The sequence below is a fragment of the Equus asinus genome, chromosome 14, assembly GCF_041296235.1.
Source record: "Equus asinus isolate D_3611 breed Donkey chromosome 14, EquAss-T2T_v2, whole genome shotgun sequence".
In the NCBI taxonomy this organism is placed as follows: Eukaryota; Metazoa; Chordata; class Mammalia; order Perissodactyla; family Equidae; genus Equus; species Equus asinus.
The window spans coordinates 30,911,461-30,932,411 of NC_091803.1; the positions used below are offsets into that span (position 1 = coordinate 30,911,461).

At 40.0% G+C, this 20,951-nt stretch overlaps 1 protein-coding gene across 4 annotated transcripts in view; it reads left to right on the forward strand.

Moving 5' to 3' along the window:
* Positions 1–20,951, forward strand: part of LOC106839004 (acyl-CoA synthetase medium chain family member 3) — a 23,713-nt gene continuing 2,762 nt past the window's right edge. The window contains exons 1-13 of one of the 4 annotated variants that reach the window (XM_044747339.2): positions 1–140; positions 858–957; positions 5,151–5,420; positions 6,026–6,236; positions 10,354–10,561; positions 12,867–13,010; positions 13,125–13,281; positions 13,557–13,636; positions 14,898–15,021; positions 15,913–15,993; positions 18,615–18,716; positions 19,716–19,843; positions 19,954–20,053. In XM_044747339.2, coding sequence (XP_044603274.1) covers positions 5,220–5,420; positions 6,026–6,236; positions 10,354–10,561; positions 12,867–13,010; positions 13,125–13,281; positions 13,557–13,636; positions 14,898–15,021; positions 15,913–15,993; positions 18,615–18,716; positions 19,716–19,843; positions 19,954–20,053 — 1,536 coding nt within the window. In that variant the 5' untranslated portion in view covers positions 1–140; positions 858–957; positions 5,151–5,219. The remainder of the gene's footprint in view (positions 141–857; positions 958–5,150; positions 5,421–6,025; positions 6,237–10,353; positions 10,562–12,866; positions 13,011–13,124; positions 13,282–13,556; positions 13,637–14,897; positions 15,022–15,912; positions 15,994–18,614; positions 18,717–19,715; positions 19,844–19,953; positions 20,054–20,951) is intronic. The other 3 variants (XM_070484709.1, XM_014853433.3, XM_044747340.2) reach the window with 3 other exon arrangements.

The window sequence follows — 20,951 nt, forward strand, 5'->3', positions numbered from 1 at the left end:
TTCCAACTGTCAGACTGCTCCTCTCTCTTCTTTTGGCTGCTCCCAGGACTGAAGCAGGTGTGAGAGTTTACGTTTTCGGGCTGCTCTTCTAGGAAACAGGTCTGCCATCATCTCCAGCTGTGTCAGAATCTGTCACTTTAGTGAGTATTTTGTCTCCGATGCAAGGTTTGCTGGGCTGGCGCAGGCACTTTCGAGCAAAGATAACAAACAAACAAACAAAACCAACAAATCAAAAATGCTCTCACTGAAGTCTTGGTCAGCCGTGGTGTTTCTATCAGAATTTCTGAGTTGTTGTGGAATATTATTTAGTAAGTGACCAGCAGTACGTACACGCAAAAGGCTGTAAATATAGCAGCTGAGTTTTTCATTTTAAGCCTTTTGGTGCTATTTAATTTTTTAAAAACTATGTGTACGTGTTAATGCCATTAAATGTTTTAGAAAAAATGTAACTGAGTCTGAGTAGCAGCTGAGTTTTTCACTGTACTGTCTACTTAGCTCCCCACCCAGCTCAGTGGCAGATAGGAATTCATTTTCTGCATCATCCAGATAGTATGCCAACTACCTCTAGGCAACTTCTGGAAACATGTACATGCAAATCTAAGAAAATAACCTGGGGGGCAGCCACTTTTCTCCATTAGGTAGTCAAGGGCAGCTCCAAAAATCCTCTAGAGAAGTTTAAGGCAGGGTCTTGGTAGGGTTAGGGAGAATAGTAGGGGCTCCACCCTGCTTGGAGGCTCTGTATGCCAAGGCACTGTGATTGCTTGGATTGCTTGGCGGGGGAGGTGCTGTTAGAGATGTGGGGAGGCTAAGGCTCCCTTGGCACTGCTGCTTTTATGGCTGTAGAGCTTGCCTTTCAGATGAGACCTTCGCTACTTTCAAAAGCCCATCTGACCAACAGTGGGACTGTCTTTCAGAAGAGTTTTCTGTGGCTCAGTATAAAAATCTGGACTCACACTGGTAAGGTTATGTCAGCTTTTTCACTGGCAAAGAATATTGGAGACTTTGAAAACAGATGTTGTGCAATGTTGAGATCAGTGAAAAGACAGGAACATAACTTTGTTGGGGAGAAGGGAACCTTACAGTTTTGATGAGGGGAGTGTTGATATTTTCTTTTTGGTGGAACAGAACGGCTTGGCTGATTTTAAGCTCCAAATGACTGGTCAATTTTCTTTTCAATGTCTATTTGAAGGATTCTGAATGTGGTGAAGGAAATAGTTTCAAAATTTCATCTAAATTGCAAAATATTGGAAACAAATGATGATGAATAGGGGACTAGAATGCCATGCCGCTGTTTAAAAACAAACAAAAACAGAGTAAGGAAGATCTCTGTGTACTGATACGTGTACTCCACAATTTCACTGTAGAAAACTATTTTTAACAGACAGAATAGTGTGTCTTCTAGGCTACCTGTTGTGTAAAAGTGGTGAAGAAATAAGAATCTACAGTCATATTTGCTTGAATACACATAAAGAAACTCTGAAAAGATACATGGAAATAATCATAGTGGTTCCCTGAGCGAGTGGGAGGGAGACGAAACTGGGGAGCTGTGAGACTCGGGCTGGGAGGCAGATTTTTCATTGTGTACTTTTTATGTTTCTTGAGCCCTTTGAAGACATTATCCAGAAAAATTTAAAAACAAAGACAGAAAAGTTACAACACTAAAAACTGGGTGTTGACTACTTAACTTGTTCCTTCAGTTGAAGGAAACCTGATGCTAATTGTGTAAGAGGGGAGACGGCTGCCAAATGTGAGGCCTGTAACGTGCCAGCAAATACCAGAGAAGGGTGGTTCCCTCTCCCCTCAACCCCACTGCCAGACACGATGTTTGAGGACTTGGGGTTTATTTATATTCTAAAGAGCAGCCTCTCTCCTAGAGCCTAAGAGAACCTCTAAGAGCTTTCTGGTAACACTTACCCTCTCCTAGCCCTTACACAAGAGAACAGTGATGGGAAAGGCTTTACTAACCCTGAACCCTTAGAAAAATTTTACCTTGGGGACCCTTCTCCTTAATTTTGCTGTATTTTAATGCTTCATGTCACTCTAGTTGTGAGCTATTATAAACATAGATCACACTGTGCAAAATAATTTTCTGCAATGATAGAAATGTTTTGGGTCTGCACTGACCCATATACAGTAGCCACTAGCCACACGTGAGTATTAAGCACTTTGAATATAGTTAGGGTGATTGAAAAACTGATTCTTCCGTAGTATTTAAATTTAAATACCCACATGTGAACAGTGCAGGTATCACATAAATCTGGTTAAAGCTATGGAGGCACTTCTCAGGTCTATTATAATCCTGAGTTATTGAAATAAAACCATGTGTAAAAGTTCTCCCTTCTGGAAAAGTTGTTTATTCATTCAACGAATATTTAATAAGCGCCTATTATGGGCCAAACACTATTACAGTTCCCAGGGATAGTATTGTGAACATAACAGACAAGGCCCCTACCCTCGTAGAACTCACATTCTAGCACAAAGATCAGCAAACTATGGCCAATGGGCTAAATCTAGCCCTCTACCTGTTTCTGTACAGCCTGTGAACCAAGAATGGTTTTTACATTTTTAAATATTTGGAAAAAATCAAAATAGAAGTAATAATTCACGTCACATGACAATTATCTGAAATTCAAGTTTCAGTATCCATAAATAGGGTTTTATTTTTTAATACAGTCATGCCTGCTTATTTATGTATTTTCAATGGCTACCATCTCAACCAGAGTTAAGCAGTTGTAACAGAGACCAGGTGGCCTGCAAAGCCTAAAATACTTACTATCTGGTCCTTTATAGAAAAAGCTTGCCAACTCATGTTCCAGTGGATAGTAATATGCTAGGCACCATGATAAGCACTTGGCATGCATTATCTTATTTAATCTTCTGGACAACTCTCTGATGGAGGTTCTATTGGTAAATGTGAAACCGGGGCCCGAGAATGTGCATTTCTAAGCTTCCAGGTGGTACTGATGCTGCTGTTTCACAGAACATAGCCTCTAGATCAGAGATTCCCAACCTTGTTTGCACATTAGAATCCTCTGAGGAAATTTTTAAGAATATGATGCCCAGGCTCCACCCCTAGAGATTCTGATTTAATTGGTCCAAGACCCAGGCATGGGTATTTTTATAAAGCATTCCTGGTGATTCAAATATACAGTCAGGGTGGGAATCACTGCTCTATGGAAATCCTGTTGAACTGTAGTAAAGGGAACACTCAAATAGGAGTCCAAAATTAGGAATTCTAGTTCTAACTCATACGACACATTGTAGCAAGTTGCTTCCCTTCTCTGGGGCTCCATTTTCTTTGCGGGTGAAAAGTGAGGAGTTGGGTGAAAAGTGAGGAGTTGATCTCAGAGGGCTCAAGCTCACTGACTTGTCAGGTGTTCACACAAACAGGTGGAAGAGTCTGAAGACAAATCCACATCTCCAGTGTGTTGGGTGCAGCAACATGATGCCCAAACACCAGGTCTATTTAGGGTAAAACTTATGGCTGACATCTGTTATTAATTATTGTTTGGCAATTTATCAATACAGAAATGCTTCCACATAGCCACACTGCTTTATACACCACACAGTTAGAATTGCAGGTAAAAATGACGATTTAATGAATGTGAGGGTAGTGTTTTATTGCAGGAAATTTGGAAGCTTATGGAAAGTGTAAAGAAGAGAACCCTATAATTCCTAGAACTCTGTTTTTAACAGCCTCCTTTATGAGACCTCAGCCAAGTCAATGCCATCATGATCAAATGATTTCCCACAGAAGCAGGGAGGGCTGCGTGGCCCAGAGGGGCCTCCCCCACAAAAACCCTAAAGGTTAAAGCCCTATTATTACATCTCCAGTAAGTGCAGCTCCAGGCCTGGACTTGAAGATAGCATGGGTGCTGATTGGGAGCGTGGAAGCTGCAGCCTATAAACTAGAGGACCTCCCACAGTGCTTTCATGCCTGATTGATACTGGGCTCCTCTCAGCCGCTTCATCTATGGATTATCCACTGAGAAACATTCTCCTAAACATTCCTGCACTACTTTTGAAATCTGCAGGTGAAAGATATTAAATAAAAAGGCTTAAAAAAAGAACTTGTTTCTTAATAATAATTTACAAAACATAAAATACATTTTATAATATAGTATTATTTTATCTTTCACCTAATTTTAATTTACAAAGTTATTCAAGTGTGTTAAATATTTTTTATAATTTTATTTACCCTGTCTAGGATATATAATTGGCTGTTGCTATATGCTTATATTTCTTTTTGTTTCTAGATTAACTTTTACAAATGCCTAATACTTTGAGGCAGAGTATTCTGTTTATGAAAATCTTCTGAATATATAAATTTACAGATTAAAGGTAGCAATTTTCTTGATTAATAAAACAGCTTAGCCCTTTGCTTTCACTGAGAGTAACTGGGTGACCTTGGTCTTTACTTCTTTAGAAATGCTAATGGGACACAATAGCATGTAGTAGTCAGGAGAATAGACTGGGACCAGACAGCTCTGGGTTCAAATCCAACCAGTGCCTCTGTTACAGGCTGAATGTTTGTGTCCCCCCAATGTCACATGTTGAAGTCCCAACTCCTCAAATGTGATGGTATTTGGAGGTGGGGTCTTTGGGAGGTAAGTAGGTTTAGAAGAGGTCGTGAGGGTGAGGCCCCCATGATGGGATTAGTATCCTTACAAGAAGAAGAGAAACCAGAGCTCGCTTGCTCTCTCTCTGTCCACCATGTGAGGTCACAGAGAGAAGGCGACCATCTGCAAGCCAGGAACAGGGCCCTCGGGGGGAAATGAATCAGCTGGCACCTTGATCTTGGGCTTCCCAGCCTCCAGAACTGTGAGAAACAAATGTCTGTTTGTTTAGGCCACTAGGTTGATGGTATTTTTGTTATGGCAGCCAGAGCTGACTACGACAGCCTCTTAGTAGACATATTTTCTATCTATAAACAGAGATGATAATAGTATCCATTTCACAGGGTTACTCTGAAGATTTAATGATAAATCGGATGTAAGTAAAACACTGAGCACAGTGTTTGGAACATAGTGGGTGCTCAGAAAATGGTACTGTTATGATGATTCTTAATAAGAATAATAAAACTTAGCTGCTTTGGTGTTTGGCTACCTTTAGGACAGAAACAAATGGTTGTCCTTTTGGTTGACTTTTAGATGGATTGATCTCCGTGGAAATCCTGAGTGCTAAAACATCCAACAAGACTGATTCTAGTTCTTGTCACCATGGAGATATTACTTCGTGCCAAGTGTTTTCAGCGCCTAGCAGTTCCTGGTTCTGTGAGAGCAGTGCATAAAGATTACAGAATAGTGACCCCTCAGAATTTCTCCAACTATGAATCCATAAAACAGGACTTCAAACTGGAGGTTCCAGAGTATTTTAACTTTGCTAAAGATGTCCTGGACAAATGGACCAATACGGAAAAGGTATGGAGCAAGGATCATTCAGGCTATAGTTTCTCAACCGGGAGTGACTTTGCCCCAGGGGACTTCTGGCTATGTCTGGAGACAGTTTTGTTGCCATGACTTGAGAGAAGGTGGTGCTAATGGGTAGAGGCCAGGGATGCTGCTAAATGTCCTGTAATGCACAGGACAGTCTCCCACAGTAGAAAATTATCTGGCTCAACATCTTAAGTTTCCTGGTCCATAAAGCCTGGGTTACAAAAATGTATGATTATAGGTTAATTTTTTAAAAAACAAAAAGGAGTAGAGTGAAAAGTGATTCCAAGAGTCAGAAATGTTAGGAAATGAGGCTTAGAAACAGCATTGAGAGAAATATAAACGGAGGCAAGAATTCTAACTTTTTGGAAAGAAAAATAATCAGGCTCAATGAGAAATGACATGTGCTAGAGGAAATGACATAGCTCTCAACATCCAGAAATAAGGACCTCAGAGTTATTTCCAAATACTCCATGTATGTCCCAATAATGACTTGTGAATTTTCTTCAGAGGAAATATTCCAGTAAATCAGTTGAAATAGAATTTAGCTGCATAACCACCTTTAAATCCATGAGTGGTTTGTCTTTCCTCAGGCTGGAAAGAGACCTTCCAATCCAGCCTTCTGGTGGGTAAGTGGAAATGGAAAAGAAGTGAGATGGAGTTTTGAAGAACTGGGATCTTTGTCCAGGAAATTTGCCAATATACTTGCAGAAGCCTGTGCTCTACAAAGGGGAGATCGAGTAATTGTGATTCTGCCCAGGATCCCAGAGTGGTGGCTTGCAAACATAGCCTGTCTGAGAACAGGTTAGTAATGTTCATAATCTGATTCAGTTTAAAGGAGGCTGGACGGGAGATTTTCCAAAACATCTAACTAATCAGAAAACATTTATTTGGGTAAATTATTTGAGGAACTGTTCACAATATTGTATTATTTTCAGGAACCTTAGAAATGTATTAGAAACATGCCATGTCTTTTGACCTAAACTGGGAATTGGGTTTTTCAAAATGAAATTGTTTTATTATATGAATGCCAATCAACAATCATGTACCCTCATACCTACTGCTGTTCTCCTCCCATAGGACCCATAGTCATGTGAAACTCAAGGCAGCCACAAACTCAAAGAACCCATGCCACTTCTTGTTTCCTGCCTTTATTCCCCTCATGGTCTATTACCATTCTTGTGGTGCCTTAAGCCAGGCATCTAGACTCCTTCCTAATCAGTTCCTAAGTTTTGTAAATTTGACCTTCTGCATGCCTCTAGAGTCCCTCTTCTCCAACTCCATTGCCCTTGCTTTACTTAACATCTCCTGAATAGATTTCCCCAGAAGTCTCCCTAATTTGGGTCTCACGTGTGCCCACACTGCACTCCAATCCAATTCATCCTCCACAGCCAGGGTTCTTTCTAGAACACACATTTTATCCTGCCATTTTGCTACCTGACATTATTTAATAACTTCCTGTTGCCTACCAGATAAAATCTGAACTTACTTAGGTGTGTCACGGAAGGCTCTGGTTATCTTCCCTTCATTGTTCTCATTTCCCCACCCTCCTACTCTGTACTCTAGCCATGACAAATGGTTTCCTATAAGGTTTGTGGTCTCTCTCGTCTCATGGCTTTTGTGGACACAGTTTCCTATTCTTGGAAAGCCTTTCTCTCACGCCTGACCACCTGGGCAACTCCTATTAGACTTTCAAGTCTCAGTTCTAATGTTAGGCAACCCCACCCTGATGTCCCAATCCAGGTACTTTCTTTTTTGGGCTCCCCAAAGAAACATGTATGTATTTCTATTTTAACCTGTACTATATTGTCTGGGTATACTATTTTATCATAAATCTGTCATTCCCAAAGGACTATGTAAGCTCCTAAAAGGCAATGGCTGTGATATATTCATCTCTGCATTTCCAATGACCGGCGTATAGTAAATGCTCAGTGAAATATTTGTTGAATTAATTAGTATCTCTATTGTCATAATAAATCATTATATTAAGTAACCATTCTTAGTTTATTATAATCATTACTCACATTTGAGGAGAGTTATATGCTCTAATCTCATGTTTAAATAGAAATTAGACACTAGAGTTGCACAGTCCACTTTTATACAGTTTTTTAACGAAATGATTGCTTTCCTGAAAGCTGCTCAAGCTCACTGTCTTAGAAGGGACTCACTGATTTCCAGGACCAGAAAGCCGTTCATATTAGTTGAATAAGGAAGGAGAATTATTGAACATCTACTGGGAATCTTAGAGGAAAAAAAAAGTCCAGAAAGAACAACTGGCCTCTGCAGGCGAACAGGCTCTTCAGCAGGCAGCTTCTATCTCTATTTGTTTTGCTCTGAAGCCACAGGGAACAGGTATATCAGGGTACAGTTTAATCTTGCTACTCTGTCAATCATGATGTCTGCTTACACTGACTTTTCAAATCTCTGTTCTAGTCTATTTTATGTTGACTTTATGGTTTAGCTCTTGGAAGGCAATCTATTTCCTTTTTTTCCAAGCTCTCAGAGAGATCTGCTCTACAGCCCCCAGTGCCAACAACAAACTCTCATATCACATTTTAATTATAAAACTCTTCTCTATGTATTATGGACCAAATCCCATTTCAACAGAAATCTCAGTATATAATTATTAAAAAATATCAATTCTGAATGAGTTGGTCCCTTATTTAAGTAATATCTACCACAAAAAGCTAGTATAACACCCATCTCAGTCCACAGATCTTTAGGAAGTTTCTAGATGGATGTAGTCCCTCTGGCATTATAATAAACATTCTCTCATTTGCTCATTTTGTCTTCACAAGAGCCTTATGATTAGGAAGGAGAAGCCTCATTTTATAAACAGGAAAGCCAAAACTTCCACAGATGAGGGGGAAGAAACATTAACTCGCTTTCCCAAAGTCACTCAGCAAGTCAGTACTGGAGCCCAAGGCACTCACCAACATTTTCTAGAATTTTCATAAAATTTCAAAATAGGAACAGTTCTTAAAAATCATCTAGTTCATTCTTCTCAAACTTTGACGTGCATGTGAATCGCTTGGGGATCTCATTAAAATGCAGATTCTGATCCAATAAGCCTGGGTGGGACCTGAGATCCTACATTTCTAAGAACTCCAGGTGATGTCTATGCTGCTGGTCCAGGGGCTACCCTTCGAGTGACAAGGAACTAGTCCTCCCATTAATTTGTGGATGAGGAAAGCAAGGTCCAAATTCAGCAACTTGGCCAAGGTCACTCCTTGATTAGGGAAATAGGCAAAACAAGGACCTTGGAGCCCAGATGTCCAGCCCAGAGCTCTTTCTGCTGCTCCACAGGGCTTTCTCTATCCGGTGTCAGTAGCATGTGTCAATGCCTATGCCCTTATGCAAAATAACAACTATGAAGCAGAAATGGACATTTTATTTCTGGAAGTTTTGAACTTTTTTTTTTACATGAAACAAATATAAATAGGAATCCTCCTCAGAGAGGCCATCCTAGGCACCCTATCTAAAACAGCTTCCCCCACCCCACCCAAAGTGGTCATTCCCTATCCTTTTAAACAGCACTTATCACCTGATATTGTGTATGTGCTTAATGTCTGTCTAGAATGTAAGATCCATGAAGGCAGGGACCTCTACTGTATCCTTAGCACTTAGAAAAGTGTCTGCCACATAGTAGGCTCTCAATATATATTTTTAAAAGAATGAATGAATAAACAAATCCATTGTGTTTATAATCAACTTGGACATTACTCCAGAGTAATTCTGGAAGATTGTTTTTTTATTTAAAGTAACAGTGTGCTCCCTGACAAGAAACTATGTAATGTTTCCCAGAATAATTAGTTTGGACAGGAAACAGTTTTAATAGGTAAGATTGATCACTGTTAATAGATTCTTTTAAAGATATGATATGAATTATATATTGGCAGAAATTAATTTTCTAAGGGTAATGTTTTTAAAAAAGTGCTTCTTCTGGGCATGAAATGCTGGCAGTGGGCTTACTGCTAGAGAGTGCCTTTAAATTATGGAAAAGTGTTAGGCCATGGGAGGCTAACTACTTATCCCTAGGTGGCACATCTTTAAGGAATAACCTTGGAGTAAAAACCTGTTATTACATTGCCATGTTTAGAAAGGGAAGATATTCTGAGGAAACTTGAATTTTAGTCGTGGTTGTCTGTTTCCTGAAGAATTCCATTGAAGGGGCTTGTCCTTGCCAAAATAAAGATGAGTCAGTGTCAAGAGTCCAGGAACGACCAGGCAGAACCTGAGACTCATGGAAGTGAAGTGGCTTGCCAAGGCCAAGCTGTAAGAGTATCTGGCTCCAGGACATACTCTGAACCATTCCACTACACCTCACAGTGGAAGTCACAGCAGGTCGGAATAGCAGCACAGAAAAGATGAATGCCTTAATTCTTCCCTTTGGAAAGAAACCATCAAACAGTCATGCCCATTTTAAGAGACACTGGACAGAAGTGGTTAAGTGTACAGCTCTGGGGTCAGGCTGCAGGGTTCAGTTCCTACACTGCCACTTCCTACTGGTGATCTTGGGCAAGTTATTCACAGCTTTTGTGTTTGGGGGTTTTGGGTGGGGATCAAATGAGTTAAAACATGCAGAACACTTAGAATAGCACCTGGCACTCAAGTACTCAATCAACATTGGTAACATTACTTTTCAATCAAAACCCTCTTCAAGCTGAGCAGTATGAATGATCTTCAGCCAGAAGATAATCATCCAGCTTTTAATACCCTTTCATGTTAGGTTAGAAGGGTCATAACTTTGAGAGCCCAAGAAAGGCAAAGCAAAATAATGAAAGGAAGACAAATAGATCCCTTGCTGGTACTCTAACTCATTCTGAGATTACAGAATGTACATGAACCATCGACACTATCCTAACGAACATGATGAAGGAAATCCTTCCTTCTAAACACTGTTTCTTTTCTGCTCCTTTAGGGACGGTTGTAATTCCAGGAACCACTCAGCTGACCCAGAAAGACATCCTCTACAGACTACAATCTTCAAAAGCAAAGTGCATTATTACCAATGAAGTTTTAGCCCCAGCAGTAGATGCTGTTGCATCTAAATGTGAAAATCTGCACTCCAAGCTAATTGTGTCTCAGAAGCCCAGAGAGGGGTGGGGGAACCTCAAGGAGATGATGAAGTGAGTAGCCATCACTGTTGTAGAACAGCTTCCCCAAAAGAAAGGCAAATTGAAAAGTTACTCAACCCACAAGTGATCAGGAAAATGAAAATTAAAACAATAGGCAAAGGGAACAACTGATTATTTCTGCACTAATAGTGCAAAGCTCTGAGGCAGGAAGCAGCTTGGAGTGTTTTCGTATGTTGGGATTTCCAGGAAGCAGACCCCAAGACAGAGATTACTTGTGTAAGAAGTTTATTAAGGAGTTCTTTTGGGATCAACACCTGTGAACGAAGGGGAACAATGTGGAATTGGGCAGAGGAAGAAATTTATCTGCCATGAACTCCCCAAAAAGCCCTCAGCCAACCCACTGGGACCTCTGGACTTTGGATAGCCCCTCAGAGTTGTTCCCAGCTAAAGTAAGAGGTCCTGGCCTTTATATGCCCATACTAATCAGTAATTAGTGCCGGCTGTCCCTTGAAGGTGGCGTGTCCTTGAGCAAGGCAGCTCTCTTCAGCCAAGGCAATCTTTAAAGAGGGCTATCAGCGCTTGTGGGGCTAAGTCCTTTATTCCTGCAGTGGGATCTAGCAGGTGCGTCACAGCATCAACCACAGAGCTGTCATCATTTCCCAGGGAAATTGACTGCTATCAATCCTTCTGTGTAGACTATATAATTCTCTTGCTGACAGCAATGCTTCTAGCAGGTTATAATAAGAAGAACACTTAATGTTAATGGATGCAAATATAAAACTGAATTATACTGATGTTCACGCTCTCCTATGGGGGTGCTTCTAGGGTTACTTGGAACTGCTACCAGGCATTGGTTATATTTGGCAGAAAATTCCTTCTCTAGAATGAGCATGCTTTACTCAAGGATTTGGAAGCATGCTTGCAACTATGAACTTATTCCTACTTTCTCTAAAGTAGCTAACATTTATTGAGTTCTTACCAAAGGCCAGGTACTATTCTAACAAAAACAATGTTATAATTGCAATAAGGCTAACATTTATATGGCACTGGTTATGTGCAAAAAACTGTTCCAAGCACTTCAGATATACTAACTCATTTAAATCTCACAACAACCTAAGGGCAGGTACTATAATTACACAGATGAATAGGGTCAAATGCTAGGATCTGGCAGAGTTGGGTTTCAAACTCAGGCAGTCTGGCTTCTGAGCCCATACTCCTAACTGTTAGGTTTACTGCCTCCAGTAGTGAGAGCTTGGTACGATAACCCTGCCTTAGGTTTCCAAAGCAACTGTATCTATGATAGAAGTCATAGGTACACAGTGATAGGTACTAATTATTTTTAAGGCAGATAATTATGGAATCATAGACTAAACACTTGGTCTAGCTTTGCTAGTCTTTGAAAATAGCTTTTCTATTTCTCATGGCCTGGATGTTTCTGATTCATCCATTCTCAACCCAATACTTCCAGATAAAATCTGTGTGCCTCTTAGACACTGGATGTGCAGAGCTGACCTCCTCTCAGCTGCCCTAATGTATGACTGATAGAGCAGCCCAATTATCCCTCAGAACTAAACGTTTTCTTTCTCTTTTACTGCAGCCCTCCCATCCCTGGATGGATGCTTAGATCCTCTTCAGTCTTACTGTGCGTTATATTCAGAACTGTGTAGACTCTCTTGTGGGAAACAGAAAACCTGTCCTTTCAGGGATCAGGAAGCATTTTCTATAAAAGGGGTGGATAGCAAATATTTTAGGTTTTGCAGTGTCTGTCACAACTACTCATTTCTGCTGTTGTAGTGTGAACACAGCCATGGACAATATGCAAATGAATGGGCATGCCTGTGTTCCAATAAAACTTCATTTACAAAAACAGGAGGCAGGCCAGCTTTGGCCCGGGGACTGTAGTTTGCTGATCCCTGCTTTATACTATTACCCAGGACTTCCATGAACATACCCATTTTTTTTAAAAAAAACACATTTTAAAGCATCCACAGTAAAGAGGAAGGGGCAGTTTTTCATATATCCACGATTACAAGATCACAGAATCCTCATTCTGCTGGTGGTATGATAAAACTCTGGAATTTTTAAAATGCTTTAACTCTTCTTTATCATACAGTAAAAAGCTATGAAATCGGCTGTTATAAATGGGCTGTTGATGGCAAAGTTTAGTTTGATTCTGGAACGCACCTAAAAAGATGCAGAGAGAGATGGCTTTTACCTTGGAATTCGACTTGAGTCACTGGGGCCTGATCCATGAGATGAAGGGGTCCGAGTAGACGGTTTCTCGAATCCTTTTCTGTGGTGACAGTCTCTGACGCTGTGTCTAATGTGCAGAATCATTGTGGTTTGTCCTTCATAGACATGCCAGTGACAACCACACCTGCGTGAAGACAAAGCACAATGAGATGATGGCCATTTACTTCACCAGTGGAACAAGTGGACCTCCTAAAATGACCGGACACACCCACAGCAGTTTTGGCTTAGGATTATCTGTAAATGGAAGGTACTTTCACAGAACCGCAGCTTCATGTGTCAAAACTGCCAAGGCGATGATCCATTTATTGGTCTTTTAAATTTGTTTTCCTGTATATGTCAGGGCTATTCCTTGTTTTCCCAGGTTCTGGCTGGATTTAACACCTTCGGATGTGATGTGGAATACCTCAGACACAGGCTGGGCAAAGTCTGCATGGAGCAGTGTTTTTTCTCCATGGATCCAGGGAGCATGTGTATTTGCACATTATCTGCCACGTTTTGAGCCAACTTCCATCTTGCAAGTAAGGCAGAGCACAAGAGGTCAACATTTAGAGATGCATTAGCAGTGTCACTGACAGGACTGGTGAATACAGTAACTTGCAGAAATCAGAGTAGACAACATGATTTAAGATATGTCACATCTGGGAAGTCAGTTATTCTGAAAAGATGTACAGAGGAAAGGCATGAGTGCATTCATGTTAGAATAAAGAATGTTTAAGTGGTGCTGTGCCTACCCTAGACATTTAGGCACTTATTAATGTTGTCATAAGACCAAGAGTTTACCTCTACATTGCAGACACTTTCCAAGTTTCCCATCACAGTCTTCTGTTCAGCGCCAACTGCATACCGAATGCTTGTACAGAGTGATATGAGCAGGTAAGAAAGGCTGGTAAATAGGCACCTAGTTGGGGGAAGGGAGAGGAGGAGGAAGCTATAAAAGATCTTTCTGCCTGAAACATAGCTCCAGACTAGTAGGTCCGGGATTTAACAATCTCTCCTCCTCCTTCTCCTTCTTGCTTTCATTCTGTAAGTGATAATTACTGCATCCAGGGCAGGCTGCCCCAAGCAAGGAGAGAAAAATGAGGGTAAAGCCCCAGGTACACCTCAGAGCCCTGTGCTTATGGGTGAGAAGGTGTTTAATCTTTTGGATGATGACTGTTACCTGAGCGGCAAAAATAGAGAAATTGCTCCTTTTTGGAACCTTATCCCAGCAAATAGGAAAAAGGATGAATGTCTTTTATTCTATTATGAATTCCATTTGAAAGGGTGGATTGGTAAATATTTTGAAATTTATTTTTTTAAATTTTTGAATAGGAAGTAGTTCATATGATGTAAAATTCAATAAGTCTATAAGAATATATAGTTAAAAGTCATCCTTCAAACATTGTCCTCAGTCTCCATTCTCCTTCTCCCTGAAATCTGTGCACATACAAGCCAATGTGCCTATGTTCTCCTCCACTGTTTTATAAAGATAAATGGAAACATACTGTGCACACAGTTCTGAATCTTCCCTTTTTTGCCTAAATATACATCTTGGAACTGTGCTGTCCAATATGGTAACCACTAGCCACATGCAGATATTTAAATTTAAATTTAAATTAAACTTAAAACTCAGTTCCTCAGTAGCACTAATCATGTTTCAAGTACTCAGTAGCCACACAGGACTAGATGATATTGTAGTGGATCGTGCAGATTATAGAACACTTCCGTCATGGCAGAAAGTTCTATTGGACAGCACTGTCCAGGAGCTTCCTCGTTTTTTTTTTTTTTTTTTTTTTTTTTACAGCTGCATAGTATTCCATTGCATGAATATTCCACAATTTATCCAGACATGGTAAACTTTTAATCACTGATTTAAAATGTTATTATGTGGTACTTTGCCTGAGGATGGCACCATTTTTTTTGCAACAAGTCACACCCCACCCCTCCAAAAAAAACTAAAGGCAGAAAAGAAAAAGAAAAGCTGGTGTTTTGGGAGTCATTCTATGTGTTAGAATGGTTCATTTATTTTGTATTGGAGGGAGAAGTAAGGAAGGAACTACAACCCATTTTATATTGAAATTTCACTGGAAATCATCCTAACTTCCATTTCTCTCCATTCTTCCTCCTAAATTTAACTTATCTGTTTTCTGAGAAGCTATAAGTTCAAAAGCTTAAAGCACTGCGTGAGTGCTGGGGAACCCATCAACCCTGAAGTGACTGAACAGTGGAGAAACAGGACAGGTCTGGATATCTACGAAGGATATGGACAGACTGAAACGGTACATGGACCTCACTGAAAAGACAGGGCTGGACTTGATTAGTCGGATGAATAAAACCAAAGTGTTTATTATGACCTTATGATTCTTTGAGGGATAAGGAGGGAGTGGAGTGGTTGGAAGAATAGTTAAAAAAAAAAAAAGCTGGAGGGAAGCTGGTTGCAAAAAAGCTCTATAACAGTTGTTTAAATAGTCATTCATTGAGGAAAACCACTATATAACTGATCAGAGTGAGGGCATTAAAATATGTTTTAAATGAAAACATGCTAAATCTACAGAAAGAGACTTCCCCTATATATTAGTCAGGGCTGCTGAGTTCCTTGTTACTTGAAGTATTGTGAGTTTACTGGACAACTCCTTGGCAGGCATACTCTTAAAAGAGTTATTTAAAGAGCTCGTAGAAATAATAATAAGAAATTATAGAGGAGATGAATGAAATAATAACAAAAGTGGTTATTATGTAAGGAAAGGGAAGGGTAGAATAGAGCAGATAAGGGAAAGGCTGAAAGAAATTTTTCACGATGTGTCTTTTTGTAATGCTTCAATTTATAAACCATCAGAATGTAGTACCTGGTCAAAAATTAAAATACCAAAAATAAAAACAGAAATTGACAGATGTATTAAGTAGAAACAGCATATCATGCTAATATGAGTACAAATGTTTTCATAAATATGGATATTTTAGTAATGATAAATTAAGTGTTATAACTTTATTTTATATATATATTCATTTAGTGTCTATCTCTACACTCCACAAGAGCAGAGAAATTGTTTTATTTTGAGCCTGGTTCATAGTAAGTTCTCAATAAATATTGTTGAATGAGCGCAGGTAAATGAATAAATGAATTTTAAGTTACTTGTAATACTACTTTACTCCTTCTTCTTCCTAACTAGGTGCTAATCTGTGGAAATTTTAAGGGAATGAAAGTGAAGCCTGGCTCAATGGGAAAGCCTTCTCCTGCGTTTGACGTTAAGGTTGGCACATCCTCTTCCAGGAGAATATTCAACAACCCAACCTGTTTACCACTCACCTCACCTCTACCCTCCCCACACTCTTAGTTGTGGTGATGATTTCAGGTCATTTCCATCCTATCTTAACTTCTATGTAAAGATAGAACTGGGTTAGAAACATTAGTTTATTGGCCTTGAATATTTTGCAAAGCAGTTGCTTGTGCCAAGCAGTTCTAAGTATTTTACAAATATTAATCCATTTAATTCCAAGAAGGAACTTATGAGAGATATATTATTATAAGAACCATTTCACAGATGAGGCACAGAGAGGTAAGGAACTCCCTGAGGTCACACAGCTAGTAGCTTCTAGCACTGGGATTCAATCCCAAGCAGTCTGGTTCCAGTATCCCTGCTCTTAACCACACCACCACCCTGCCCCTTCTGGTGAGGGAGGTCAAGACCTCCTGATGAGGTCAAGTAGGCCAAAAGAGGCTACAGTTTATAGTGGCGGCAGCATTCTCCCTCTCTTGCCCCAGCCTCCCCTGGCCATTTCCTGGCTCTCCATAACCACTGCCATTACTACCACCTGATCCCTAGGGGGCATCCTATGATCCCATCTGCAAGCTTTGCACACGGTTCGAATTCTTCTCAGATCAACCCAGCCAAGGCTAGGCATAGCCAAAGGAACTTACACTAACACCTGAGAGAAAACCATAGCAACAGAACACAAAATGGATGAGTTTACAGAATGGAGAGCTCAGAACCAAACTTAAATGAGGGTTAGTTGTAGGTTAGATCAATGTTTCCCAAGCTTATCTGATCATAAGAATCACAGGGGCACTTGTTAAAAATGCTAACTCTCAGCCCCTGCCGTAGAGAGTCTGATTCAATAGATTCAGGATGGGATCCTGAAATCTATGTTTTAAACAAGCGCTCCAGGTAATTCTTATGATCAGGTGAGTTTGAGAAAGTTTAGATGAGATTCATTGCTAATTTCACTGTTTATAGAATAAGCCAGATGCTGGGCTCTTTCCCTTACTTTAACTTTGCTCTGGGAACCTTGTCTAAAGATGGGATTGCTGAGTCAGGCCTGGCTCTGCTCTTCACTAGCTGAGTGTCTTTGGATAAGCTGTTAGAGCCTCAGTTTCCTGATTTGTAAAATGGGGACGAGGGTGACCAACTTGCCTCAGTTTGCCTGGGACTTGCCTGGTTTTAGCAGTGAAAGTCATACATCCCAGGGACACTCTCCTGCCTCATTCCCAGACAAACTGAGAAGGCTGGTAATCGTAAGAACAGAATTGATTTTATCGGTTTCTTGTGAGGATTAAATGAGATAACATCTCTAAAGAGCATAGCAAAATACTTGGTACATAATAAAGGTCCGGAAGATAGGTGCCATTATTATTATTCACTTCTCTCTTGCACTCCCTGCCTTTGAAAAGCTTTTTTAAGAAGAGATGGTAGGGGAGCCCTAGTTACATTCTGTAAACAGGCTTAGCAACAGTTCATTGGCTTGTAGGCTGCCTTCAGTTAGAGACAGAAATATTGATAATTAAGCATTATCATGTCTGCGTTACAAGCAATCAAGTTGGCCTTTCACACAGCTGTGTTCCTTTCTCCCCTCTTAATGACAGTTCCCAACCTGCATTGCTGTGATGGTCTCACAGGTGCAGCTGTACTCAGTGATCCCAACTGCAGTGTACCACCAGTTCCTCAGTAATTCAAGCCTAGTGGTTTTCTGGAGCAACTATAATTGAATGCAAAAGGGTGTGGCCAAGAGGAAAACACTGCTCTGCCATGCATCCCCCAGCAGCATCACTACCTTCATTTTTTTCTCCAATTTTTTTTATTGTGATAAAATACACATAACATATAATTTACCATCTTGACCATTTTTAAGTGCACAAATCAGTGGTATTAAATACATTCATAATGTTGTGCAATCATCTCCACTATCCATCTCCATAAAATGAGCCTAAGAATAGTTCTAACCAGATGGGACTGTTGTAAGGACTAAAGAAAACGTGAAGCACTTAGAGCTGTAGCATTTATTACTCGGGATGCAGTAAGTGCTTAATAATTGGTAGCTTCCATCAGGCACTTCAGGGAACCATGATGACTGGGAGAGGCTGAGAGAGCCAGGCTTTGGCTGACCCACCACTATCTCAACCAGAGAACATTCCCCTTTTCCTGCTGACTTCTCTTGGGCTTCTGAAGTCAGGTTTTGTTTGTTCTACAGTTAAACAAAGTTTGAAAACCACCAATGAAATATTGATTGGAGAGGAGAAGACAATCAAGAGATATTGCTAAATGATAAAGGCAGTTTATAAACAGTGCATTATAAAGTGCTCCTATTTTTTCCTGGTGTCTATGTTGTCTCAAAAGATATCACCAAATTGTGATTATTGCTAGATGGTAGAATGAAAGAAAATTTTTCTTCTTCTTTCACATTTTGTTAACTTGCATTTTATATATATTTTGCAATAAGAATTTAAATAAATACATTTCTCTTAGGAATTTAAAGTATACTTAAAGTTCTTTTTGAAGTCTAAATTCTTAAATGGTAACAAAATAGAACATGCAAAGATTTAAGATGCAGCATTAAATAAAAATTCTCTTAAATAAATTGTCCTGTTTTATCCTAGATTTTAGATGTAAATGGCAATGTTCTACCTCCTGGACAAGAAGGAGATATCGGCATTCAAGTTCTCCCTACCCGACCATTTGGCCTTTTTACTCATTATGTAGTAAGAGACTTATTAAATAATGTCTTATTTTCTATTTATTTCTCAAAAGTGCTTGGTAACTATCCTGACTTGCCACAAAACACACCTAGGCACTTGACCTTTTCTGAGAGATTCATCGTCCTGACTAGTAATCCCTCAGACAGGGAACTGAAGAAACACCCAAATCCTTACTAGAGACGGGCACGCTGGTCCCCTGAAGCTACATCACAGCCCCAGGCCCATGAAGGCAAGAGGAGGGAGCCCTAGAAGGAAGACAGCCCTCTTAATATCCATTGATCCTCTCCACTATAAAACAGGACCCAGTCATTTTCCTGAAATCTAATTAGCGGTCTCGTGTCTTGGGAGGAGGGAGAGGAAGAGAGAATGAACAATGAGATGAAGTAATTTCTTTCACTAGAGGCCTTGCAAGCTCCTTACTCTTTGCAAACATATTTTCATCTCTAATCACAGTATGCAAATTAGAGCAAAGTTTACATCAATATAATCAAAGTTCCAGGTTTTACTTGTCAGTGAATTTTCCATAATGTAACAACACTTCAGTGTTCTTCCTGCCAATGTTACAGAACCAATTGTTTTTGTGTAAAATAAAATACAAAACCAAAAATACTGTCTGTTCTTTGAATGATTAGGTGTTGGTGCTTTCTTTTAACTCTGAGTATTTTCTCTCTTTCCCTACCAGTGTTAGATATTAACCAATTAGCAAAAGACTTATTTAGCCTACTCCTCTGAGCTGTGAGCTCCTGCGATATTTATTTTGTGATCCATCTAAGAAAATTCTCAGGATGGAAGCATGCCTAGTCTCTGGAATTGTAGTTTACCTTTCTTAGATGGGGCTGGCTCAATGCTGGAACTTCATCCTCATTTCATGCACTGGCTCCTCTTCATTCTAAGGCTTCTCTAAGGAACCAAACTTTTCTTTTTCCTTCAACATTTAAAAATCCAACAGAAGAGAAGAGTTGCATTCACAATAATATTAACAAAATGCTATTTGTTTCACAGGATAATCCTACAAAAACAGCTTCAACTCTACGAGGCAACTTCTATATCACTGGGGACAGAGGCTATATGGATGAAGATGGATATTTCTGGTTTGTTGCAAGATCGGATGATATCATATTATCCTCTGGGTAATTTTCTTTTTCCTCTGTGCATATGTCTGTGTTAACTGATCATCGGTGTCCTGGAGTGAACCTGCTGCTCACCTTTATAAATTCCTGCCATATCTTTTGTTTCCCAGCTACCGAATTGGACCTTTTGAGGTAGAAAGTGCCCTGATTGAGCATCCTGCGGTAGCAGAGTCAGCTGTTGTCAGCAGCCCAGACCCCATCAGAGGAGAGGTAAAAGAATGGATTAATCTCCACTTTATAATGTGTTGGCCATCTAACGCATACTTTTTTTTTTTTTTGAGGAAGATTAGCCCTGAACTAACATCTGCTGCCAATCCTCCTCTTTTTGCTGAGGAAGACTGGCCCTGAGCTAACATCCATGCCCGTCTTCCTCCACTTTACATGTGGAACACCTACCACAGCATGGCTTACCAAGTGGTGCCATGTCTGCACCCGGGATCCGAACTGGCGAACCCTGGGCTGCCCAAGCGGAACATGCACACTTAACCGCTGTGCCACCGAGCCGGCCACTAAATACTATTTTAACACTGGAATGTGAAATAAAGAGTGAGAAATATTTGTCTAGGTCACTGGGCGCCTAAATTTTTTGGATCACACAGCTCTTAGGAATTTGAAGGCCATAAGGCACTACTGGACTTACGCAATGAAGGAAATGTTCTGTATTGGCACCATCCAATATAATAGCCACAATGGCTATCAAGCACTTGGGATGTGGCTAGTGCAGCTGAGGCAATTTTATTCTATTTTAATTAATTTAAATTTAAAGAGCCACATGTGGCTTGTGGCTACCATATTGAATAGCACAACCACAGACTCTTCTCATAAAAATGCAAAATTTTGCATAGAATTTCAGAGAAACTCAGAAGCACGCTTATGGATTTTAGGTTAAAAAAATCTTGTGCTACTACTTCTACAATAATACCTAATGTTTTTGATGATTTAGTGTGTTCCAGGTGTTGGTGTAAGCCCTCTATCTATGTTAACCTATTTCATCCTCACAACTTCTTTTTAAAAGAAGGAAACTGAGGCACAGAGAGGTGTCCTAACTTACTCAAGATTACACAAAAAAGTATGACTCGAACCCAGATTGACTGACTTCAGAGTTCAT